The 25,893-nt window shown below is 43.0% G+C and overlaps 1 protein-coding gene across 1 annotated transcript in view; it reads right to left on the bottom strand.

Moving 5' to 3' along the window:
- The window catches only part of LOC117761221 (plexin-A1-like), a 192,266-nt gene that overhangs the window by 148,802 nt on the left and 17,571 nt on the right, over positions 1-25,893 (bottom strand). Inside the window, exons 2-3 of the mRNA XM_034584918.1 lie at positions 9,853-10,038; positions 8,612-9,802 (exon numbers count right to left, since the gene is read on the bottom strand). Coding sequence (XP_034440809.1) covers positions 8,612-9,787 — 1,176 coding nt within the window. The 5' untranslated portion in view covers positions 9,788-9,802; positions 9,853-10,038. The remainder of the gene's footprint in view (positions 1-8,611; positions 9,803-9,852; positions 10,039-25,893) is intronic.

Raw genomic sequence — 25,893 nt, 5'->3', positions numbered from 1 at the left:
GATACGGATGTAGCCTTTGTCCATACTTAACATTTGCTATTAAAACCACCCTTATTTTACCTTTACCTTAAGGGAGAGAGTCAGAAAATCATCATTGTTTTGCTAAAATGTTCTCTTTTTATTTGATAGAGCATAATAAGCGTGTCTTTCATGCAAAAAAAAAACAAACACTGATTTTGGATGCTCTGGGAACATAATTTCTTCTTTTTAATAAGGAAAGAAGTATCCACAATTGCCCCACTTGTTATTCTGGGAAGCATCTAAAATTAACGCATCTATTAATGGGAACCAGGGTGTTGTTGGGAAATAAAACATTTTATAATCACGTCAGAGCAGAAAAAAACCCATGTGTGATTGGCAGATAATGATTTATATCGACAGCTGCTGAGTGCGCACATTCAACTTTTCAACAAGGGATATCAACTGAAAAGCTGAAAGCACATGTGGGCACTGAAAAAAACTTGGACAAACCAACACACTGAGACTATGAGCATGTGCAATCGGGGCACACCCCCTGCCCCACATTTACTGATTACACCTGATAATGATGTATGCAACACACCAGCCACACACACAGTACAGATCAATACATAATTACACTGACAATTAGTATCATTAGAGTGGTGCTGGAGATGGGGATTTGTTGAGCTAAACACTCCTCAGACAAGCGCCGGGGGGGGGGGGGGCTGAAGAATGGTCAGAAATAAGAGGAGAGAGAGAGCGCGAGAGAGAGTTAAGCAGCTCACACACAGTCTGCATGGGGTCTTTTCCAAAAGGTTTCCTATTGTCGTTTAATAATGGGATGAGGGCACCAATGTAGTGATACTGTTGGCTCACATATAAGCTCACACACCCACACACAGTGTGGTGGAAATTCAAAAACTTGATAGCTGGAATCAACTTATTCCATATTTAAAATCAAATTAAACATGCACCGAAAGACGACCCATTAGAATCAACATCTAAGACAAGCCGCCCAATCGGTGTCTCTGAGCTCGACTCATTTAGACTGTCAATTAACTGCGCTCATCAACTCTGGCTCAGTTAATCAGGTCTACAGTAATTACTTAAACGCATTTGCTGGCACATCCTTTTAGATTAGGTCTACAGATATAGGACTGTGTTTTACAAAGGCCACAAGTGTGTTGCGTTCATTAGATGATATTCATAATGATTGATTTAATAAGGTTAGGAGCTGGTCTCGAAGTCATTTCCACTTTCTGTAACAACGTAATGAAAAAAGGGCTTGGCTTGCTAAATGTGAGGCGATGGAGCAGTGATGAAGCATGGTGTTCATTTCTGTCTTTTCTTGCTAATATTACAGGTTCTACAGAAACTAAACCCAAGACTGAACACAGGATCTTCAGTGAGACAGTATTATAGAGTGTTTTCTCATCAGCCATACATTAAGGGATCCGTTATAACACATGTGTCTGCTATACAGCTGTAACCAGTCTCCAGGACACTGCTCAGTCTGATAACTAGGCTCCTCTCAGCTAACCTGACGAGACCAGACACACACACACTTACACTGGCTGGTAACAATTTAACATAAGCGCTTGGAGGTGGAAAACAGCCAACTACTCTTTTATTGTGTTGTTTTTGATTGTAATAAAATAGTTTTGATGAACAAGTTTTGATTCGCCTTGTGTGTGCATTTAATGACCACCAGCATCAACATATAAACATGCCTGTGTACATATTCAGCTGAAAGGCTGTTTAACCGATGATAAATCACTTTAAGAATTGTATTGGTTGCACAAAAAGGGGACCTCCTCATCAGAAAAACAGCGGTGGCAGCAACTTGATGACTGCGCAGTGAGATTTAAAATGTCCACTGAGAGCATTCCAGATACACCATGCAAACCTTTATGGGCTTTAAGGAGCAAATAAATGAATTGTCTTTATTTACATTGTGCTTTTTACAGGAGCCATCTCTAGGACGCATTGCAAATACACACTAAAGCAGGCTGTTGTAAATGTTGTAACAGCAATTAAATGTTGATTCTCTTATGGTGTTAAAAACAATGAGCTTTTTAAAACTGTGTGTGCTAAAATGTACAAAAAGTTTAATTCTTCTTAATAATATCTAACTTCATGGATAGAAATAAATCGACTTCCAAATACGTTTTTTTTATCGAATGCATGTGTCAACCATTAAAAACATTATTGCATGTTCCAATATTGATTTCAGGTTTAGCATCAAATCTCACCTTTGATACGACAGCTGGCCTACGCACCATGAAATGACGAGCACTTGTGGCGACTATTTATTGCTATGATTGATTATCAGATTGACTGATGAATTGCATTGTGACACAGTTCACAACCTCCCCATCCATCTGATTGAGAGAAAGCAGTCTGACATTCTGAAAAGGCCTCAGGTCAGATATGAGCTTCGTGTGGAGAAGAGGGCGTTTACAACAACAGGGACAAGGAATGTTGCCATTATGTTTTTTTCTTCCTTTCATTCTTTCCCATCAATTCCACTTCAAGTCTTTTAATACCTACTAAGAACTGTTTTTAAGTCCTTTACTACCATTTCTATTTTTCTATACTACTGCACTACATAATAAGCAGTTGGTGTGAAGTTTGTAGCTCTACATTAAGAAAACATGGTGTTTTCTATTATGTGTGTGGAGAAAAGTAATTGAAACAGATGTTGAGGTAAATATGCAATTTGACTAACTTTGTTTATTTATTTGAGGTTGTGTTTAATTATTTCATGTAGTTTAAAGCTGCTTTCAGACATGCACTGAACTCAGGAAATGATTCGCACTTTCTCTGGCGGAGTTGTATGTGTGAAGGCAAATGTCCGAGTGAGAGCATCCGGATTGTCTGCAGACTTTCTCCGCCTGGCCCCTAGTATAAAGTCCGCAGAAAATGCAAAAAACAAATATGAAATGTCAACAAATGTCATACACATAGAAGACACTGACAAAGACGTTTGGAGAGTTTGTGCTGATAAAAGCCAACACGAGTGTCTGTGTTGTCAATAAGAAACTGACTTCAACAGCCTGAAAACCAAAGCTGCTGTGTAGAGTGTTAAAAGATTCAAAAAGAGCTTTAGGAAGTTGTTCCCACTCCCTCCTGCTGTTGATTTACATGACTTTTCAATGACTTTCTATAACTAAATAAGCAAACTTTGAATAACCTCAAAGCTGAAACTTGCTTCATCTTTTGCTTTAATGTGAGGAATTTAGTGAGTAAGACAATATATTCTACAAAGTGACCCCAGAGCAAAGAGAGCCCCTGGCTTTCTCAAAGTAGAGTACACCTTTTTAAATTTAGAGGTATTTTGTCAAGACACCCCAAAGGAGTTTTGTTGTGTTCCTGACACAAAAACACACACAAATACATACAGTGTGAGAGCATTGACATGACTGAGAGACCCGATACAGGACAGTGTGGTGACCAGGTGATAGACGCCAATATTATTTGTGCAGTCACCATTGTTCAACCACCCTCTCCTCTCCTCCCTCTAATTCTCTCCCCCTTTTCTGTCATTCGCTCTTTTCTCCCACTGTTCTTGGCAGCTGTGGCGAAAAGATTTCTGATGCTATCACTCTTCCTCTCGCCCTCCTCTTCTCTCTGTCTGTGAATAAACGCCTCTCCTCCGAGCAGACCCTGCCTGCGAAAGGATTGCAGCTCTCTCCTTGGCTGTTTTTCATTCTCCCTTTCTGCCTCTCTTTCCTGACGAAATTTTATCTCATCTGAATTCAAACTGTCATCACTCACAACACAACATTGACGTCACATCCAAATCGCAGTTGCCCAGCCGTGACTGCTGCACATAATATGGCTCCACAAACTCCTCAAGACTGATATTTTGGAGAATTTTTGTGATGCTAAAAGTAATTCCATTCAGTTTCTAGCCTGCAGCTTGATGTCTTGGTTTCCAATCTTTCCAAAAAGCAGCATCAGTTTAGCATATATCCTACAGTACACACACTCCAGTGATGAGTGCAGGCACATGAAAGACGCCTGAACAAACAAGCTTGACCTGATCAGCTCCAATCAACTGTGAGAATTACAGAAGTAAGGATCTGGTTTTATAAAGTAGTACATTTCCTTGCATTCTGTGTTGCATTCAAAGTCTACAATCTTTTTGTGCTTTCTTTTCCATCCCCTTTCCCCTCGAGTCTTTCTTGGCTTGCTGTGTTATTTTCACACTCACTCCATCTCTCTCATCTCCTCAACACCATCCTTCAAATTCCCTTACTCTCTCCTGTATGCTGCTTGGCATCCGACTTCCTCATCCTCTTGTTCTCTCATTTTTATACCCGCCCACGTCCTGCACACCTCCTGAAACTTGTTAATCTTTTCTTTTGCTCAGCTCCGTGCCGCTCTCTCTCGTTTCCCCCCACTTTGTCGCTGCATTCTTTAACTTTCTTTTTTTGCATTCATCTCACTTAGTCAGACTCTCCCTCCTTGTGTAGAAATGGTTTGTATTGATCCACTTTCAAACCAGAGAGAAGGTCAGGGGTTCACTAATAAAGCTCAGGGACAAATACATGGCTGCACATACAGTACAGAGCAGGAAAATATAAACAGGGCTGAAGTGATGAATGGTGTGTGTGTGCCTCATCTGAGATTTTACACACTCTTGTTTGACAGAGCTACATGTAATATGCCCAAACATTAGTGTTTACAGAAACACAGCCACCATCTCACTGTGGCCATAAACATCCTAATGATGGCCAGAGGCTAGAAATTATTATCCAGCACAAATATGAACTCCACACAGGGAGCTAACAGAGCGCTCGCTCATCCATCATTGCTATGTGGCTAACAGCTGTCCAGGGCTCAACCCCCCTCTGCCCTGCCCTCTCAACAGCTCCATGGCAGGGTCAAGCTAAATGCATTCACCCTTCCTCCCACATCAAACAGCATATCCGACACTGCTCAGTCAAATGTAGTAGAGGAGGCCATTTATGAGTTTGTAGTCAAGAGGTTAGAGAAGTGCATTTGAATTCCAGGAGTGGTTGGGAAACTCTGGGCAGGGCTCAGCACCAAACACGGGTAGCTGAAAAATTTGAGCGCTGTAGAGTCAGGAGATCTTCAGTTCATATACCTGGATCGGTTGGAGGAATGACTCCCTGTAAGTTTTTTGAGTTTTTCCTTACTTACAGTCTATCTGTTGAGCCAGTGGAGAGCTGGCATTTAGAAAGACGCTTTAGTCATATCAATGTTCTGGCACTATGGCCTTTACTAATAGCACTGAGAGAGAGAGAGCGCACAGAAGCCATGCAGCAAAGGGGCAGGACAGAGCCAAACCTGCTAGAAAGAGGACTCAGACCTCAATACATAAAACATAATGTTTCAAAATCTGAAAATGGGCCCAATACTTCATCTGGTCGATCAGACACCACAATGTTCAAATTTAAAATCAACTGTTATGGTCACATTAAGAAGTTGTTGCATGTAAAAATAGGTATATTACATTTTTTCTACATCGATTCTCAGTGTTTGTTGCCCTGTGTAAGCAAATTGCCTTGACTTTGACCGTCGTTGTTTGCAGTAACAGTATAACCCCACAAGAAATCATTCACATGTAATTACACTTAATGATAGCATCAATCTTTAGAATGTGGGGGAATCCCGTCTAGTCATTAATGTTAAGATATGCATGTTTATATTTAAATGCTTTCCCTGATTCTTCCGTCTGATTCTGCCTTTTCTATTTTTCACAGCAACCGCCTCCGCACTGAAAAAAGATGTCATGCACTGATCTGAGGTCACACTTGAGGTCCCCAAGAACCACTGACTGAGGTTACGGTCAGTGGTGAGCAGCTGACATTAGGTCAGTGCTTAGGGGCAAGCGTGGCAGACATCATTAACCTGAGGTTGACCCCTCGGAGCCTTGCTGCTGTCACAGGGTCAGCCAATAGGCTTATCTCTGAGGCTATTACATCATCATACATGACAGCTTATACAGGACAACAGTTTTGAGGGGATGTTTAAGTGGTGATAAAATATCAGTGAATGTATTCCTTATCCAAACTCCAGTAACCATGGTAACAAGGCTGACTGTGTGAACGGGATAGGGAGAGGGAAGTGGGACAGAAATGAGGATCAAACAAACGTGAATTAATAGTAATGGCAAATGTGAAGGTTTTAGCAATAACATGTTGTAACTGTGAGATGCTCTTTTTGCAAGATCACCGTCTCACTCACTTAAAATGAGTATGCACAGATGTCAAAACCACAATCTGAAACGTTTTCTTTACCTGGAAATCACTTCTTCTTTGTCGCTCCAGCTGTTGCTCTGTACTGCCACTGGCATGTACTGGTTTTAGAGCTACGCAGAAGTGATTCGCAGTAGTGTAGTTAGCCAGAGCTTGTTGCTAACAGCATTATTTTTATTAAATATGTTGGTATTGGATGTTATTAGAAATTTCTAATCAAATCTAGCGTCTGGCTTCAAACACTAATGAATTTTCATGGGCTGCATACCATTTAGGTGTGCCGTTTGCAGAGCCCTGGTATTTTGCATGATGGCTCACTGGTATGACTTGCCATCATTAATGTTAATAGTGCATCTGTGCTCTCCCAGCTATAAAAAGTAAAGGCTACATTGATAAGGCCGAGGTAGATGAAATGCAAACCAGTGAGTCTTATCAAAAAGCCAACTGATTATTCCCCTCTGAAGTTGGAGAGGCCATCTATTGAAAGTTATCATGATGGCAATCCTTTTCCTCACTAGATAACTGATGATGATGTAAGCAGCAAATAAGCACAACAGTTTCACATGCAGCATTTGTGTTGCAGTAAAGTAAGATAATGATTGGCGTTGCACTGTAAAAAAAGGAAGTGAAATTCTTCTCTCTACTAACATGTGATTTTATACCATAGCACTCTGCACTAAGAGCTCCTGTTGCACCGGGGCAAAGGTCTAATTGAAATGAATGAGATAGCCTGCTTTTTGCCTCGGAGCTATTGTGAGTGTGATGGGCCCGAAGAAAGAAAAGCCACAGTAAAGAATGTAGACAACCACTGAATAAGAGAGATACTACATCTACAGAAGATGTCTGAAAGGTAGAAGAAAGGGAGGTGAGACTTGGCTGGGTGATTCACATCACTTTCACTACCACACAAAAAAACACCTGTGCGCCCAAGCTAATAAAGAACTACACAGAGGAAGAGTGCTGTTTTTACAAAGTATCTCACTCCATTAGACTCGGCTCAGGATGAATGGTTTCTGTGTGTGCGCGGCGAAGACACCTGCCAGGAAAATTGTGTGCGCTGACATTTAAAGCTTTAAAACTGGTCTTATAATTAGGCTTTCTTAAGAGAGAGCAAGATGGAAAGCGATGGATGGGTGATTTTAAAGAGCACAGGGGATGGAAGATGGGGTCTCTAAGACAGGTGGTCAACTAAGAGGTACACTAAACACTAATAGATGGAACGAAAATATATTCAGGCGGGTTTCAAGAAAAAGAGAGTGGGTGAGCACAGGGAGACGGAGGAATCAAGATTGAAGGTCAGAGAAAATAAAGAACGTGAGCAGTTGTATGTTGACTATAAAGACTGTATGCTGTTGTGTAAGGTCTTCAGTGTAAGTGCACGTATGGGTGTCTAAGTGAGAGGTAGCCTCTGTAATGCATGCAGGGCCATGCACTGTGGCTCAGTTAGTAAAAACCAAGTGTAGCTCATGCTATCCCCCAGGATCTCACACCGCAGCGCACCGAACCAAGCTGTGTGTGGGTTTGTGAGAGTGTGTGTGTGCTTGTGAGCGACATTGCACAAATCCAGGGGACCAGGCTAATGATGTCCCCTGTCTGACTAAATCAAAGCAACACAAGGCTGTGGGGAAAGAGAAGATGTCTAGGAAAAAAGCGAAAAGAAGACAGGGGGAGAGGGGAATAAGAGCTTTCCATGTTTTGTATTGTTAATCACTGCGGGCCTGCAGCAGTGGTCCTTGTGAATGAATGTGGCGTAGGCCAGTGTTCAATTAGTGTGCAGTGGAAAAAAAGGCTGAGTGGAAAAGTAGGAGCAGGCAGTTTCAGGGACATTAATGTACTGACATCAAGACTAATCTTTAATATTTGACTTATGTATGCATGTATGCCTGTGTTTGCTAGCAACAATACTTTCCAAAGTGGGCAGTACACATTTCCCTGAAGACTGATTTGTAAAAAGGAATAACTTTCATTCTTGGATAACAACTGAGTCACTTGAGTATAATTATTTAACAATTGTACAATCACCATATTGATTCCAGAATCTATATTTAATTTAATATTTGAAATGAGGCTGTGTAAAAACAACTAGCAGCTAACAGTTAGCTCACATGATAGCCAGTTTGCCTGTGAGCATCAGCAAGTGAACCAGAGAGCTGTTTTGTTTGATAAAACAGCAAAGAAGTCGGCAGTTTGTCACAATCACAATGAATAAATCCTTACGTCAATTGACAACAAAGAAAACAGCAAGTACATGAATACTTCCTGCCTAATGGAATCAAGTGTTTCAATATAAAAGCACAAGTGGTTCTGTTTTGATTCACTTTATTATAACATTACTATACTTTGATTGCCTTGTTTGTTAAGTGATTCTTTCTGACGAAAAAGACAAAAAAGCAGAAAGAACAGATAGAAAGTTTTGTGCTTACCGAGTTGATGCAGGCGAGTTCCTTGTTGAGCAGCCAGGGTAAGGAGAGTTTCCCGTCTCCTTTGTAACAGGACTGAATCCTTTCTTTGATCTTCTCCTTTATCCTCCTTAGGGTGAACAGACACAATGCTGACTCTTTAGGTGGTTTAGCTCGATTCTTCTGACCCTGAGAGAAGACTGTGAAGAGGATGTCTTCATTCTCAGAGATCCCCAGAGAGTTAGCCAGCTGCCGGCCTGGTCGAGCCAAGAAGGCATCCTGCACCAGACGGTACTCTACCCCATCTTTAGTGCAGCCAATGGGAAACTCGACATAGGAGTAAAACTTGGGGTCATCCACGCAGAGGCGGACAATTTTGGAGGTAAAGAACTGCTCTCCGCTGGCATCGGGCGAAGTCAGTTGGGTATCCAGCTGCATTGTCAGATAATAGACAAACTGCTCACTGCTGAAGCTGTACACATAATAGATGTCGAAAGCAGGGAACTTGGACAGAGTGTCCGAGGGGATCTTCAGCTGGGAGGAGACAAACTCATCCTGGTACACAAAGCTGAACATGTCAGCATTTTCTTCATTCTCCATCAGTTTGCGGCTGGACAGAGTTGGAAAGTATTCAGACTTGCCATCAATGGGGGTTCCAATAAACAGCTTACTGGTGAGACTGTGGGGGGAACTTATGATCACCCCAGACATGGTACCAGACTCTGCCACACTGGAGAGGTAGTGCTCCTTGCGATGGTGGGGCTCACCGAGCTTAAAAAGATCATCCAGACGTAGAAACTGGCAGATGCCCTGTGAGGTGCTTCCACAGGCAATGAGGCGATTCTGTGCGTAGTCTATGAGAAGAAGTTTATTCACATTTGGAGTCTGGGCCAAGTCATGTGGGCAGGACTGGACACTGGGCGGAGGGTAGCACTTCTCATTGTCCACCACTGGGCCAGTCATGTGGTTGCGCAGTTTGGTCAGGTTGCTTGACAGCTTGAAGATCCAATTGACAGCTCCCACATACACTTCTCCAGTTGTGTTGTGTATGGCCAGATGAGTGAGCCCCCATTCAGCAGGGGCAAATCGTTTGAAGGGTGGGGGTTGGCCTCCACAGAAAGAAGAGCTCATGATAAGCAAAAGCCCCAAGAGGAGAAACCCTGGACCAGGGGAAGCCACTGACCGGGCTAGGGGACACATATCTCGGCTGTTTAGAGGCAAGGCTTAGGAGGGTGGGGAAGGAGAAAGAGAGGAGGAGGAGGAGTACACACTCTGTCCGAGTCCCAAGTCAGGATTTTCTTTCTTCTCAGCACTATTATCAAGGAATAGGGGGGATCGTTTTAAAGAGAGAAAAGGATAAGGGAAAGGGAAACAACTATTATTGCGTGGTCCTGTTTTCAGAGTTGCAAGCCGTCATCAGGAACATCATCCAGAGGCGTGAGGTGGGAGCCCTGGAAGGTAAAAAAAAAAACATGATGAGTGACCAAGGAACATTTCCTATGAATTATGCATAAAACAGAGAGAGAGGCCTCAAAGCCTCACATATTGCGAAAGAACACTCAAGCTGCCTTAATGATAAATGATATCAAATCAAGTCTGGAAGGCAAACATGTGTCAGCATTTAATTATGAGTGAAGATGGCTGGGGAGCCATGGGCCGATTATGAAAAGCTCTGTACATGTAATACAACTGTTGCTGGAGTGAGTTATAGACCCACCACACTGAACTCTTTAATATTTCATATTTTTCAACGTTACTGTGGTGGCTTTGGAGGAGGCATGTGTTTGAAAAGTTGCCAGTGGGGCCTGTTATATCGACAGCAAACAATTTATAGCCAGGTCTGTGCAAACACTTTCCTGCAATAGTTTGAACTGTATCAACATAACATCCAGTAACCCCTTGTTGTAATTACACCAACAGCTGTATCAAGGTACCAGGCTCATGTAGCAGCGCACCAGGTTACCAAACAGACTCCGCTTCCCCTCAGGGAGCTACATTCACAATATATACTGTATATTATCAAGAAAAATATATAATTTATCTAAAGAAAAATATGATAGTCATTAACAGAGTTGAATTTACTGATGCAACGATAGGTCATTGTCACACAAAAGCCTGTCCCCACCCCTGCCCAGATCCAGACTATATTTTATTTTAAATAAATTATTAGACAATTATAATTTTTGGGATTAAAATTTGAAAATGAAATTATGCCGATACTAATTGGCATTACACACAAACGTGAAGAAGAACACTGAAGCAGTCAAGTTAACCTAGTTTGATGTGCAAACTGCCCCTCTCATCGCAGAACATAACGTTAATCATAGAACGCTGTTTATGTCTACAGACCAACAATTAACATGAGACCAACCGATCAACCAGTCGACTAGCACTTCTAAAGAGTATTTGTCCCTTCAGGTATTTTTCAATGACAGTACAGTGATGAGGAGTGGGGTTTGCGGGGCACATGTTACTTGACAGGCCAATCATGTTCCAGCAATAGTGGGACATTAGTTCTCCTGTAAACGCTGATTATGCAAAACAGGAAGCAACTCTCCTTGAGACCTGCACGCTTCAATTTCACCTTGACTATCAAAGTGTCTGCACGAAGGGTGTTTTATGACCACACCAAATCAGAAAAGATGAGAGACACTAGGGAGAGATGAGAAGGGTAGGAAGATGGCGAAGGGGGTTGAGGGAGACAAAAGCATGAGCTGGAGGAAAATCAAAAGGAGAAAAGAGAGAGAGGAGAGCGACTGAGGAATGTTTCCACGTCCTGCTGTCCATCTGGTAAACCACTCAGGAGCAAGGCTATCTGTCTATCAATCACCGAGCTTAACAGGTCAAGAAGAGTGGTCAGTTAGCCAAGCTCTGAGGGATGAATGTTTTATCCTTTATGCTTTATACAGCTATCCTTGAGAAGGGCTTGTGGGAGGCTGTGAGTAAACACTAGAAGAGAAAAATGCACTTTTGAAAGTATTGAGAGAATTAAGGACCCCAGTAAGACGAGTTACTGAATTGTCCATCAGTTTTAGTCACTGCTGCTGCAAACAGAAGAGGAGAGAAATTGCAGCAGCAATGGTCATGGAATAGCAAACCATAGCTCAGCTGTGACAAAGCTAGCCAGGTTCATGGAGAGGTTGTGTCATCCAATTTCCACAAATAAAACGCTGGGAAAAGACAAGTGTACGAGAGAGAGAGAGAGAGAGAGAAAAAAGAGGAACAGAGCAAGAAAAATGTGAAAGATAAAAAGAGAGAAACAGATACTGCATGGACAGAAAGACATACAGACAGAGAAGCAGAAGGAAAGTGAGGAGCAGCGAGAGCCAAACAAAAGGAAGCACTTCTGCTGCATTTTAATCAGGGTTCTACCTGCGCTTAAATCAAACACCAGGGGAGCCCTGTGGATTGAGGCACCTCAGCACGGTAACCGCAGACAGACGGGCTGGAGCGGCATCAGATAAAACCCCATTCTCTACTCTGTGAGATTTAAATGACTTGATGTGGATGGTGGCCTCTTTGACATAAGCACCTGCAATAAAGTGACTAGCCAGCCTATAAAAAAATAATTTCTTTCTCAACAGAACGGTTGTGCAGTGCTTCGAGAGCAGATGTCAATTCAAAGCGTGGCAGCACGTAGGGAGACCGGCTGCCTCATTTTCCTTTGTCATTTTCGAGTGCGGAAAAGATACAATGAGTTAGAGAGGGAGGGAGCAAAAGAGAGATTGAAGAACGAGACAACCTAAAAAAAGTCCTTATGGTGATTCTTCTTCATTCAAGCCACCTGCAGCTTGATGTAAAACAGTGCGAGTGGCAAAACAAATTGCATCAAGGGGTCTCCAGCTGCTTATTATCTATCCCATTAATAAGACTGTGACATCACAACAAACACCCAAGTGAAAACACAGCATGGAGTTTTACATCTCCCAAATATAAACTTTACAAGTTACATGAAAAGAATCCCACTGACAGTCCACAATCCTTCCATTTCCATCTCCTGTCATAGCACACATGCTTAACTGTTGAGGATATAGTCAATCACTCCTTTTCTTACACACGTCTCCTTTCCTTAAATTTCTCCATTTTCTCCCTCCCTCCTTATCCCTATTCAATTTCAATTTCCTCCACAACTAAAGTGAAATGGTGGGAAAAGCGCTGGAACAAGGTTACGAGCCATATCTCGCACCATCAAGGAAAAACATGTCAATCATTTCGGGCCGGAACGTGTCTGTGGCTTTGGGAATGGGCAGCCACGATATCGAGGGAACCAAGGCCGTTATCACATGAGGGAAAAGCATTAGAGAGGACAGGCTGGAAGGGGCCAAGTTGATTGGATTTGATATCGGGGTGTCCTATCAATTGACAGGACTGTACCGCATCCCTATGGGCGTAAGGAACAGGAATAAGGATGAGAGATTGAAGGGAGGTAGAAGATGTCCTTCCGCAGCTTTACCTCATTTTGTTTATTAGGTTTGACAAGGGTTGGAATCCTGAGAAGACATGGGGTGGTGTGTGTGTTTGCATGTGCGCTGTGGGGAAATTTCAGGGTCTTGTGAAGTGGTGAGTGGATGGCGAGTCTTGTGAGCAGAGCTCGATCCACTCTCCCTCTCCCACCCTGTTCTCCAAAGCAGCTAAACTCGTCCCCTTCAGACAGCGCTCGGAGCCTAGAGCTGCGCTGATTTATTGCCGGTGGCATATCAATTACAGCACTCACCACTGGAGGGGAGAAAGAGGAGGAGAAGGTGGCGAGAGAGGGATGATGATGAGGAAAGAAGAAGAGCAGCACTCAAACAAATTCTCTGCCCTCTGCACTGCATCACAACATGTGGGTCACATCTGGGCAGGTGGAAGAGGAGAGACGGTGGAACCGAGGAAGGAAAACATACAAAGGAAGATGGGGACAATGTGTGGGAGCAAATAAAAGGCAAGGCTCTGGAAATTAATGCAAATTCTCAAGACACACACTCATATGCACAAAGTCAATTATTGTAACCCAACCATAGCATAATCACAGAGGTTACTGAAAGCAATAAGGTTTAAAAGACACACTGTGCACACGCCAACATACACACACCCACTACACTGCCTCTCCTCTCAATTGGTCTTTAACATATGTACACAAACACATCAAAACACACTTATCCTGTACATTATGCACATGCAAATCAAAACACACATACAAAAAACTAAATGGGTCTCTATCTTAATCTGTCCTCCACCTCTTCTCTCAGCAGCCAACACACTCCAGAGATTGGAGAGTTGCCCAGGGGAGGAAAGGGAGATGAGTGAGGGGTGGGTGAGGGATTGAACAGCATGAGGAGGAGGCAGGAAGTGGTGGGGTAGGGGGGGTTGGATGGTTACAGAGGAGGTAAGATAGAAGGGGAGCCAAGCCCTGAAGCCGTAATCCTCTCCCAGGGTCTGCCTAATCTCACCGCCACTATCTGCATATGGGAAAAATGGATTACCATCCCCCCAACACACTGACGGGTGGGTGAATTGACGGAGGGATGGGTGGCAATCCCTGGACAGACAACAAGATCTCAAACAGATGTAAAAACCCCTAGAGTCAGAACAGGATAGACAAAATGGTTTGCTCTCTTTACAGTCTTACACACACACGCATGCAGGTAAGCATGGTACAGGCTGGTCATTTGCTGCCTGCTTATCCAGCCAGTCTGACACATGTCCCAGTTAAAGGCCGTCTCAGGGGCTCAGAGGCATTGGGGGGGTCAGGTCACCAATATAAGCCACATAGAGGCTAAAACGCTCTAACACACACCACAAAATCAAATCTCAAGCACTCCAACAAAGCAATCACTCTGTCTGTCCGCAGAGGATTATCAGAGAATGGCAACATTATTACACAATTCACTGATGTATGATCAAAGAATATTCAAACCCATTTTTTAATGTCCATGGACATTTGTTCAACAAGGTCCTCATTTTTAAATAACACTTGAGTAATGCCTTAAAATGGTTTCATGTTTACTGTGTTCACAAAAAGATTCTCTCTCCTCGTATTCCTGACAAGGTGATGATTTGTGATTGGTTTCATTTATATATTTTCGTCGTACAGATTCTCTAATAAGCGCAAGAAAAATGTTGATGTTACTCTCTAGCTCTTCTTTTCCCTCCGTCGTTATGCCTTTGCATCTCCTTCACAATGTTACCCACCTGCTAGCTTTCCTATTTTGCCTCTGTAGCTTCTAGCTGTGTTCTAATGACTCGAGCAAGCATGTTCCGTACACGACTTCCCACATCGTCACCATGACCTCACATGTTCCATTTGAACACAGCGTAATTCTAGAGTGTGCTTTGGGGTCAATAAAACCAGAAACAGTCATTCTGAGATCTGATGTGCATTTATGTGATATTACTTCATATTATTAATTTATCGGACAGAAAAGAGGTGTCAAAAATAAATTTAGTGAGGAATACAGAACATGTAAAACATTTGGGCAAGCACTTTTTAGTGCCAAAAACAACTTTTCCTATATTCCTCCCACCAAGCATGCCAAGACAAATTTCAGAGGAGGTAAGAGCAATTTTCAAGAGGTCTGACAATAAAGCAGTATTGTGAATTGTGGTATCTTGTATCATTTCCTTCCTGCCTTGGCCGGGGGAACAAGCTGACTGGCAAGTCTCAGGGAGCATAAAAAGCCCTTATGAGTTCTGTTTTAGTGCCAACGTAAATCAGTTTAGTGGAGGACAAGCGCCTGTGCCCTTTCTCTCTCTCAGTGGCAGGTGGCCTGCCAAAACAAATGCCTTGTTCTACAGTGCAAAAGTGGTGTGTTTGTGTGCGTGCATGTGTCTGTGCGTGCGTGCGTGCGTGCGTGCATTATTAAGACAGGCACTGGAACAAATTGAGCCCCGTGTCTTTAAAGCACCTTGCTGGGCTGATGTTCAAGCTATCATCCCGGCTGGAGTGATAAAATCTGATCTAGAGCTGTCTAGTGGCTACCCTTGAGGAGAAGGAGTTGAGGAAAAGCTTCAGAGTAGAAACACTGGCCTTTCTCAACATCCTCGGATTGTTCTGATAATTTTAAGTATCTTAGCCAAGAATAAAGTCTTTACAGCAACTTTACAAGCTGCTCAGCTCTGTTGCATGGAATAATGGAATCTGATGATTGTAAAATGTTTTTGAGAGACTATCAAGAGATAACAGGTCATAAAACACATCATAATAAACAATCATTAAAAACATGGAAAACCGACTTAAAGGCTTTTTTTTGTTGCTGTTCAATAAGCTGTGATACTCTGCTACATAGTATGCCCGTCTTGTTTCCCAAGCTTAAATCAGCAGCCTGCACAAGAATGAGGGTGGAGACTACCAGACAATCCACTGGCACACTGAAGGGCTGGAGAGCCAATATGGACAAGGACACCTGCTTCTCTGACACCCAATGGGTTGTGTGGATAACAGACACGCGTGTGTGTGTGTGTGTGTGTGTGTGTGTGTGTGTGTGTGTGTGTGTGTGTGTGTGTGTGTGTGTGTGTGCGCGTGTGTGTGCGCGTGTGTGTGCGAGAGAGAGAGAGAGAGAGCGAGAGAGAGAGAGACAGCTGCCACTCTGAGACAGTAGACAGACTATGAGCACTACCTTCCACAAATTCAGCCACTCCTTGTTCAATATAACAATAAAAACACACACTTTCTTGTGTTTTTTTCGAAATGGGAGTATACGCCAACAGACACTACTTAAGAGACATGGCGGTATATACAAGTTTCTGTTGTAATGAGCTTGTGTGTGTGTGTGTGTGTGTGTGTGTGTGTGTGTGTGTGTGTGTGTGTGTGTGTGTGTGTGTGTGTGGTGGGGGCTCGGTCATATAAATATGTGCCTGTGCTCTGAGCCCAGCACAGTTGTCTCTGCTCCCCCCTGCATTTGTCGAATATGAGAAAGAAGAAGGGGGGGGGGGGGGGGGGGGGGGGGTCACCTACTGTGTGGTGTGTAGTGTGTGTGTGTGTGTGTATTTACACATTTCATGCCGACACGGACACCAGCTCCTACCAAATCTCTGAATCTAACTGCTGATGATCTTCACACCAAGTCTGCTCCACACTGGAATGCATGGAGAGAATGTGCTGCGGACAAACCTCTGAGGAATTCATCACCTCATCAAACAAATACATACCGAGTATATTTGTGTGTGTGTGAGGTAATCTGAGTGACAGGTGTGTGTGCACCCCCGTTTATCCCACAAATCTCACTTCTCCTCACAAAGCTAACATTATACTAGAATTCTGTAGCGAGCAGCAGTAGTGTTTGAACACTTCCCGAGCGGCTTGAGATGGTAGGATTATGAACGCCACCTCGGTGCATTGAACGGTTTATGAACATTGTGGCAGATTTGACTGGTAAAAACAGGACGAAACACCCCAGGGTGTCTCCCGAGCACACAGCCCTTGTCATTACAATAACACATGAACTGTATATGTCTCCATCTTTATATCAGACCAAATCCTCTCGCTGTGACTCCATTTCTCTCATCCAGTTTTGCAGCTCAAATTTCTCTTTGTGTCTCCTCTGTCATGCTCCTCCACCTTCTATGACTCAAGAGTTGCACTAGTCCAAATAAAACACAAATTGCTCGAGCACCAAATTTATGTGGATCACAACATGAGCATTGGAACATGTTTTCCCCTCCCTGCTTCTTTCCTCAGGGCAGAAATTCCTGGAAAAACTAAGGCTGTCATTCCTGCTGCTAAGACGGAGTGAAACACTGTTGAGCCAGCCATCGCATAAAAACCTGCCCACATTTCATAAGGGAGCACAGACACACAAACACACAGATGCAGGCCCCGTCAGATTAGTGGTTTACTCGTAATCTCTCGACTGTGTTTGTGCGGCTGGGTCTTTCTTTCCACGACAAATCCTGTGTGTGTGTGTGTGTGTGCATGTCCGTGTGTATGTGTGTGTGTGTGTAGGTGGGAGAGGTAGGCGATATGTAGGTCAAGGCCAGAATGTGCCTGATATGCCAACAAGTAATGCAGTAACAGTGCAGTCAGTTTAACGTTTCACCACTGGCTCACTGAGGCAAAATCACACTGAGCTTGCACTATTGTCTACAGCATTAAGCTATTGCTTTATCTGTTTGAGAGGGCTTTAGGAGAACTACAGCGGGGTTGTAGGATCAGAGGAGGTGATGACATGCAACAACAGGTTATCAACTGTTTTACCAGGCAGGATTACATTTAAGATTTTAGGTTGGAATTAACCAACAATTTGTCCATTTGTGCAATGAAGAATGAAACCTGGAGTTTTGGATGTTATAACTGATCGGCAACTGATGTTTTTATCTACCTTTATTTATCTTCATCACTGATAACACTGTGTCCAACATCTAAGACATAGAGCAAGACAATCCAACTTTTGAAAATAGAAAAAAAAACATTCCTTGCCTCGCAAATAAAAAGTTGCCAAAAACACAGCCTTGATTAATTCAATATAGTCAGGGGGAGACCCTTAATCAGTCTGGTATGACCAGTAGTTTATGAGCACTAATGTTAGCAATATTGCTATTCAAAACTGGTATTAACATCTGTCCTGAGAGATACGATAACAAGTGGACAGTGTTAAATGCATCTGTTCACACCTGAAATTTAAATGTGTCCTTAATGTGTCTCCTGTGACCACATCTGACCAAATCTCATTTCCCTGCTTTATTTGCAAATAAACAGGTACGTCTCATCTGTAAACCAAATGATGTTGCCTGTGCCGAATGCAGATCTACTATGGAAAAGTAGAAATCATTATGCTGACGTCAGTGTTAATATTGTGGCGGTGTACACAACGTATGGGCACTGAGAAGTACCCAGAAGTAAAAAGTACATTTGATTGATTGTGACACTGTAGCGGGTCAGAGGAAGACAGCTGAGTAGACGACCCTTCACATGTAGACACATTAGTGTTCTCACAGTGAGAAGAATGTGGCCACATGCGTACCAGACCACCTCTGAGGACCCATGTTTGAGATTAAGTGAACTGGGTTTCAGTTCACCTGCTTTATGATCCAACACAGGCCCTTTAACATGTCACCTGTCTACTTACAGTGTTAAGATTTGAGATGAGGTGAAACTTTCTGTTCAACAGATTAAAACAATGAAAACAACAAAACAAAGCTGCACCTGCATGAAAAGCATGCCTCAACATGCCAGCCCATGACTTGACTCAACACTAAGCAAAACCAATCACAATGAAAGTCAACCACAGACATTCTTGTGGTTTTGTACAGGCATTTACACACCAATCAAGTTGTGGTTTGAGCTTTCCAAAGTGGATGCACAGGTGGTGATGTCATGAAACATGAGGACAGGTTCAATCAGGGGACAGAGTGAAGTGGGTAAATTTAGGGCACAGTCAAAAGACCGACAGCTGACAAATATTTCATTTCTTTACGTGGTGTGCTCATGACAACTTCAAAAACGTACATCTTTTCTAGACCGTGTAAATTGAAGCTATGTCTTTGAAGGTGCAAGTTGTAACAGCAGCTGTTTTGTCACGTGGTGTGTTACGGGCAAAAGCCTCTAGCAACATTTGAGTCTGTAATCAACTGTACTTTTGTGGCTCTCATCTGTACCCTCTCTCCATATGTTTGACATGCAACGCATCATGTGTTGCCTTAAAGAGTGTGATTTGCAGTAAAACTAAATATAATAGAGTGTAATGTGAAACCACACCCGTTTTTAAATTGTCACGTGATATCTACCATCATATCATACAGCCCTGCTTTAAGGTATGTTCATTAACTACAATTATCCACGAATAAAGCCTGTGTTCTGAGCTCCTTCTGTTACAACAATGCTGGTGCATTCCTCCATAGCAGTGCTTATACTCTCCCTGCTGAGTTCACTATAGTGGAATGCACTCTGCTCTGCCCGAAACAGCTTATTACCAAGCACCACTGTCCTCAGCTGCAACTCCCGTCCCTCCTACTTTCGCTTCCTCACACCCTCCATTTATGAGCCTGATTGACCCTTGACACCAAGAGTGCTAGAGTAGGCTTGTGCTGCACCGCTTTGTAAAAACTTACCAGAGAGCACGGATTGTTGAAAAAGCAGGCATGCCATTATATATCCTCTCCGAGGATTTGAGGACAGTGTTGGTGGTGGTTGGTCGCCGGTGGACGAGGAGTCGCTTCAAGGAGAAGGCCATTAAATAGAATCACTGTCTCCTTTTTGTTTTAATGGTCCTATAAATGTAACCTCTTTTTGGTCGTGATGTTTCCAGAGTTAACGTATGTGGACCGAAAGCATGAAAAGTCAGCTTTTCTTCGGACTGCACAAATACTTGGACTAAACACGTGTAATGATATATAAGCAACAGCACCGGAAGCTGCTAATGAGAAAATACTTCAAAGATGCTGAAATCTGAACTCCAAACTGGCATTAATCTCAGGCAACTTTCAATCTGACAGAGCCACAGAGCTGAGGCTTGAGAATGAGTCTGAAAACAAAAGTGCAAAGTACAGTCGGGTGTTGGCCTTTTCATATCTGTGGTTTCACAAGTGTTTGTGTTGACAGGATGTGAACCTCATCTTTACAGAAACGCTGTCCCATCCAAAATACTTTTTTTGATTTCACTGTTGAGATTACATCATGAAAGGGATTGACATAAAACCAGAGCACTTCAAAGACTTGACACATGTCCAAGCCTTAATCTGGCTCATATCTTCTCATCTGTGAATTCTTCTCTTACACGTCATACTCAATAGCGCCTTCGCCTAATACTTTTATTGAAAGAGACAGAAAACTGACCATCTTCCCTCGCCCCCCTCCAGTCAGAGTCATTATATCATCTATTTAATACAGATAAATGTCGTGGTTTGTTGTAATGAAAACACACAAACGCAAACGCGCATGTGCACACTGACACACATGTTGGTTCACTTCAGACTCCGACAGCATCCCAATCCATCTTTGTCCATTATGGCCCATACTGTTTCCTGATGTATGCTGTTGAGTATTAGTAACTATATCATTGACTATGACCGCATTGCTTTATTCTATGCTCTAGATGATTTATGGCCGGCGTGTGGCTTGTGTCACATGGTATTTAGACGATGTATGCCCTCAGATTGGTCACAAGACATCAGGGTTAGTGCAGATGTCCGGTCCTGAGGTAATGCAAGTTTAATTCCTTAACAGGGAATCCATCGAAAAACAAAGTGATAATCGGTGTAAAATGCCGTGGATAATTAAAAGGTCACACAGGTCTCCAACATTTCAAGCAGCATTGTTCAAATGCAAGATATTTTGAAAAACAATGGATTCTGATTTACTGTGCAGGTAAAATAAAAGAGGCGGCATAAGCTTTTGTTCTGCATCAAAATCAAGAGGCATCGAACAACAAATAATTCACCAAAAAACACAGTGACCCACATAATCAAACTCTCACAATACGCAGGAAGATCTGCGACAGCATGAACACGAAACAAAGACGCTGTCATGGCCAGGAACTCAGTGGGACAGGGCAATTCATTTTGTTTAAATGGCACAGTTACATCTAAGTCATGTGAGGCCACTGCCAATTATATTCAGTCGCACAGTTGTGGAGCTGAAACAAAAGGAAGCTCTTCAATCCCGGCCGTTTTTAGCTCAGGAGCCCGGTTTTAAGCCGGTGAATATTGAAGCCAGCAGACAGCCTGTGTGCACGAGCAAAGTGTGTGAATGTGTGAGTGTATGTGCACACCCATGCGTGGTGTTCAGGGGGAAGAGAATAGGAACTCGAGAGCACAGACGATTTCCTGTCTTGTCCCTGGTCGTCAGCACATACTGTAATCCTGGTGAAGCGCAACACATGGCTCTGCATGCATCACTGCTTCACTATAGAGACAGCGACAGAGACCATGACAAAGACCAGTGTGCTTACATACGCGTGTGTGTGTGTGTGTGTGTGTGTGTGTGTGTGTGTGTGTGTGTGTGTGTGTGTGTGTGTGTGTGTGTGTGTGTGTGTGTGTGTGACTAATACTTTACTGGCAAAAAATCATAAGTGCAACACTTATAAGCCTTCACTTTGTCCACTGTACATTTATAAGACTATTTAAAAGTACATTTATTGATGTCTACAGACTAAAATCTTCTCAAGACTGAGGTAAAAATCAGGATGAGACCAGGTTGGAGAAGAGAATGAAAATTATAACTGAGAGATGGAGTTTGAGTGAGAGAGGATGCAATAAAAAAGCAGGAGATCAGGAGACAGGAGAGAGAGGTGATGGAAATGGAGGGGGGAGAGAGCGATAGAAGGGTGAGATGAGAGGAGTTGACGATACTTTTTCAGATAGCCAGCGAGGCGGAACGAGGAGGAATGGAGCGAGATAAGAGGAGCGCAGTCTCTGCATGTTTAGCTAAAAGGGAACTTTTTTCCTCCACAGCTTGTGGGCAACTAAGTGCCTGTCACATAACTACAGCCAACACCACTTCAACTTTCAAACAATGCTCTTTATGGTGCCGCAATACATCCTTCACAAGGATTCCACACTTTTCTTTAGAGTTTTAATCAAGTGTTCCAGTGGCCGAGCATTTACCGCTACGTGGCCTAAAATGAGAGCAGCTGGGGATCATTCTGTAATGTCTGAAACCTGTTTACTCTAATCTCACAGAGAACCAGAACAAACTGTGAGTTTCAGATTCATCTTTTCACTTCACTATTTCCATGTAGACGTAATTTAAGGTCACCCAGTCAGGCTGCAGAGATTTCAAGTCTCGAAGTCTGTGTTAGCAAACAAGCCTGCAGGATCAACAATTTATGTGAGCAGCATCTCCTAAATAAAAGGTTTTACTATTAAAATGAAACCAGTGAAGCTTAAGTGAGAAAATTCACACAACTCTCACGGACTCTTGTCTAAAGTCATTTTTCAAGCAAAAACGCCAATACATACAGCTTCATCAAATCTTCACATTTCTTTAGCTATAGCCCTACATCTGCACCAACCTTGAGAAAATATGACATTTTAATTTATATAATAAATATAATCCCAGATATTCCATATAGCATTTTTTTGATGATTCATAAACTGGGAGGCCCAGTCAAACAACTTTTGCAACCTATGTATTTTTCCTCAGAAATCTTTAGATCTATAGCTTAAGAAGAATTTCAGTCTTTTGTCCAACACGTTCATTTCATGATCATAAAGCTGGAGCCGCTTGAGAGGCGCCTGGCTGCTCTTGGAGCTCTACCAAAAGGAAGGGCTGGGCCGACTGGTCGGTCCAGAAGGACGAGTAACATCAGCTATTGTGAGTCAGTCACGGGGCAGACAAGGAGGTGGGAGGGTTCAACACAAGACAAATACACAGCAACCTCCAGCACACATTCATTAGGTCATATTACCAAGACTGTCTATCAGCTTGGCAGACCGCACAATTAATGCTAACTGGCACTAGTGTAAACATTGAGTGTGTGTGTGTGTATTTTGTGGGCCTCCAATGGTCTTTGTGTTTGTCTAAATTTACATGGGAAGTTCCTGTGTCTAAATGCAGCAAGTGACGGAGGGAGGGAAAGAACTGTGAATGAAAAAAAGAGAAATAGGCAGATGAGAACCAAAGCTAAAACTGTGTCCAAAGAGTTTGTCAGTATCATTACAGCACAGAACCCAGGCTGAGGCAGAGCTCTGTGGGGGGGGGAGGTGAGCGTGGGGGGAGGATAAGAACAGACATGGAGAGAAAGAAAAACACAGAGGGAAATGTGTTGGAAAGACAGAAATGTGAGCGCAGAGGAAGAGAGATAAGGAGAGGCTGGTGGGAGCGGGGGAAGATGAGAGGAAGAGTGGTGAGTGAGAGGAATGCCAGAGACAAAGAGGGGAGGAGAGGGAAGAAGGCAGGGGAGAAGAGGGACTAAATATATCAGCGTCTGATTCAACACAACACTGAGCTAGACATAACTATGGTTTATAGGACACCTGCCTCACTGGATGCTACAGGCCTGGATCTGCACACATGCACTTCTTGTACACTTGCCAACTTTGTGACAACTGAATTTACAAGGAAGACAACAGACTCTGTGTGTAGCCCCACACGGAGCGTACCCTGCAGAGAAGATGAATAAAACTGGCACTTTTAGTCTGAGGTCAGAACATTGCAGAGAAGAGACGGACACAACCTGATCGGGGGAAGTAATCATTGCGGGATAAAGAAATTCTCCGCTCCCTGCGGATTGAAATGTGTTAAACTGTTATTTGCCTCAGCTGATTAAGTCTCCCCTCTGTTTCTATTGTATTCCAGCCTGCTCAACAAGCACCTCGCTCCTCCACTACCGCCTCTTTATTCTCAGCCAGCCACCTCGCTGTAGTGTACAAATATATCACAGCGATACTGGCCGGGCAAATGACCTGCCATCTCCCACAGTCCCCCAGGAGCTGACTGCCACTCATAACTCCACAATTCCTCGCTTATTTCAGCCACTCACCGCCACGTTCAAAGCTGATTGAAAATATGGCTGAGGCGTTGTTCGAGCTCCATTATCGTGCATTGTTTAGGTGTTTATGCAAGCTGGGTCTCTCGGTTTCAAAGTGAAGTAGATGGCGTCTGTAATGATGCAAGACATTTTGAGAAATATGCCGTGCAGGTAAATATAGGAGCATAACAGGTATTAGTTTCTGCAGTTTTTGCTGTAAATGAAAGGCACAATATAAGTTACATTTCATTGAGTTCATGCTATGGTTGAACTGCATGTTAAAGTGCGGAAAATAATCAATATCAATATTAACAACTGTGGTCCCAATACAAAGCAAAGAAAAGGTGATATAAGTGCAGGCCCAGCCTTGTTATAATTGTATTCTCCTCAGCAAAGCAACAGAGAGCAAGCTTCAAGCAACCTTTTGTTCTCAACACTTTTCACAGAGCAAATCATGTCTACAAAGCTCTGGAATTAAACCGCAATCTAATGTGTCTTTGGTACAAGTGGGCTTTGACCTATCATTTGACTAACCCTGTTTGATAATGTGATTCAGAGCTAAGCTGGTCTCCATCGTCGCACTGCAATCCACTTTCCTCTGCAGGTCGGCTGACCCTTCCCTTGATGTGCTGAAGGCTGGCCTGTATGATCTGCATTGGCTTGTTAAAACGCATGTGATTTCACAAGGGGGAAAGGTTAAGACTCACACAATGACAGGAACCTGCCATCAGACTCGTGCTTGTGACCTCTACCACATTACCCCAGCAGAGAGAACGAAAGATAGACAACCGTAGAAGATTAATGCCTCCTCTCTCTTATTTCTTTCTCTCGAGGAATACTCAAGTCCTGACCTGCTCACTTAATTTGAATTTCAATGGCTGCCTCAAACTCACCAGTGAGACACACACACACACACACAGTCGCACAAACAAACAGCAAGTTTTCAGCTCAATAGTGCAAGAAAAAGAAGTGATGCATGAATCCTGAATTCATGTGTCATAGACGTGTCTTGCTTTACGCCCTGACCTTTCCAAAGAGAAAATGAAGTTAATCTATTTTTCCTTGAGCTGTTTGGATGAAGCGTGAGGCAGCCATTAATAAAGCCTAATGAATAACTAGAAAAAAACAAAACACTGGCACACTCTAGCCATTTCTGCTCACCCTAAAGGCTACATTAGCATCTTAAATGCAAATAAAACTCTTACTCCAAACACAGACAACTCGCTCTTTGAAGAAGAAAAAACTAAAAAAGCATTATTGCTTCTGTCTAACCTGTAGACCTGAACAGTGTGCCGTGCAAACGCAGGCTAAAATTAACTGTTTTTATGGAGGACGTTCCTGAAAAAATAGAGAGTTGAAAAAAACCGATGGGAAGTAAATGATGCAAAGCAGATGCAGATGGTTTAAGGCTCAGTCCAACAGTCTTTATTTTGATCTCATTTTTGGGTACTCACATGCATCAGTCTGTCACTAAAGAAGGGATATTGTGCAGCTACATATGGGGCTTAACAAGCACACTAGAACATGAAGCTCCTCTGTAAGCTGATTCAGACGGAGAAAGAGGGATGGAAAAAGGAGAGAATCGGGGTAAAAGAGATTGACAGATTATGTAGGGTGACCACAACTGCTCTGACCACCACCAAAAACCTCTTAAAGCTGTTATCATGTCAAACAGGAGAAATCCTAGAAAGCCTCAACTGCAGTGCTGCGCTGTGAACATTTATTTTACTAGCTCCCGGCTGAGCACACAACCAAATCTCTTGCTTCACAGTGGATTTCTGTGTCATCCATCAATGTTTGGACTGTTATGGTTGTGTGTAAATAGATGGCGACAGGCAACGCTTGACGTGTTCCATCCAGCAAGCGTGACACGGTGTGGCCTACATCCAGCCTCGGTACGAAAGGAGCTGTGATCCCACA

The sequence above is a fragment of the Hippoglossus hippoglossus genome, chromosome 5, assembly GCF_009819705.1.
Source record: "Hippoglossus hippoglossus isolate fHipHip1 chromosome 5, fHipHip1.pri, whole genome shotgun sequence".
Taxonomy (NCBI): Eukaryota; Metazoa; Chordata; class Actinopteri; order Pleuronectiformes; family Pleuronectidae; genus Hippoglossus; species Hippoglossus hippoglossus.
This window is presented reverse-complemented; position numbering and strand designations above follow the sequence as displayed.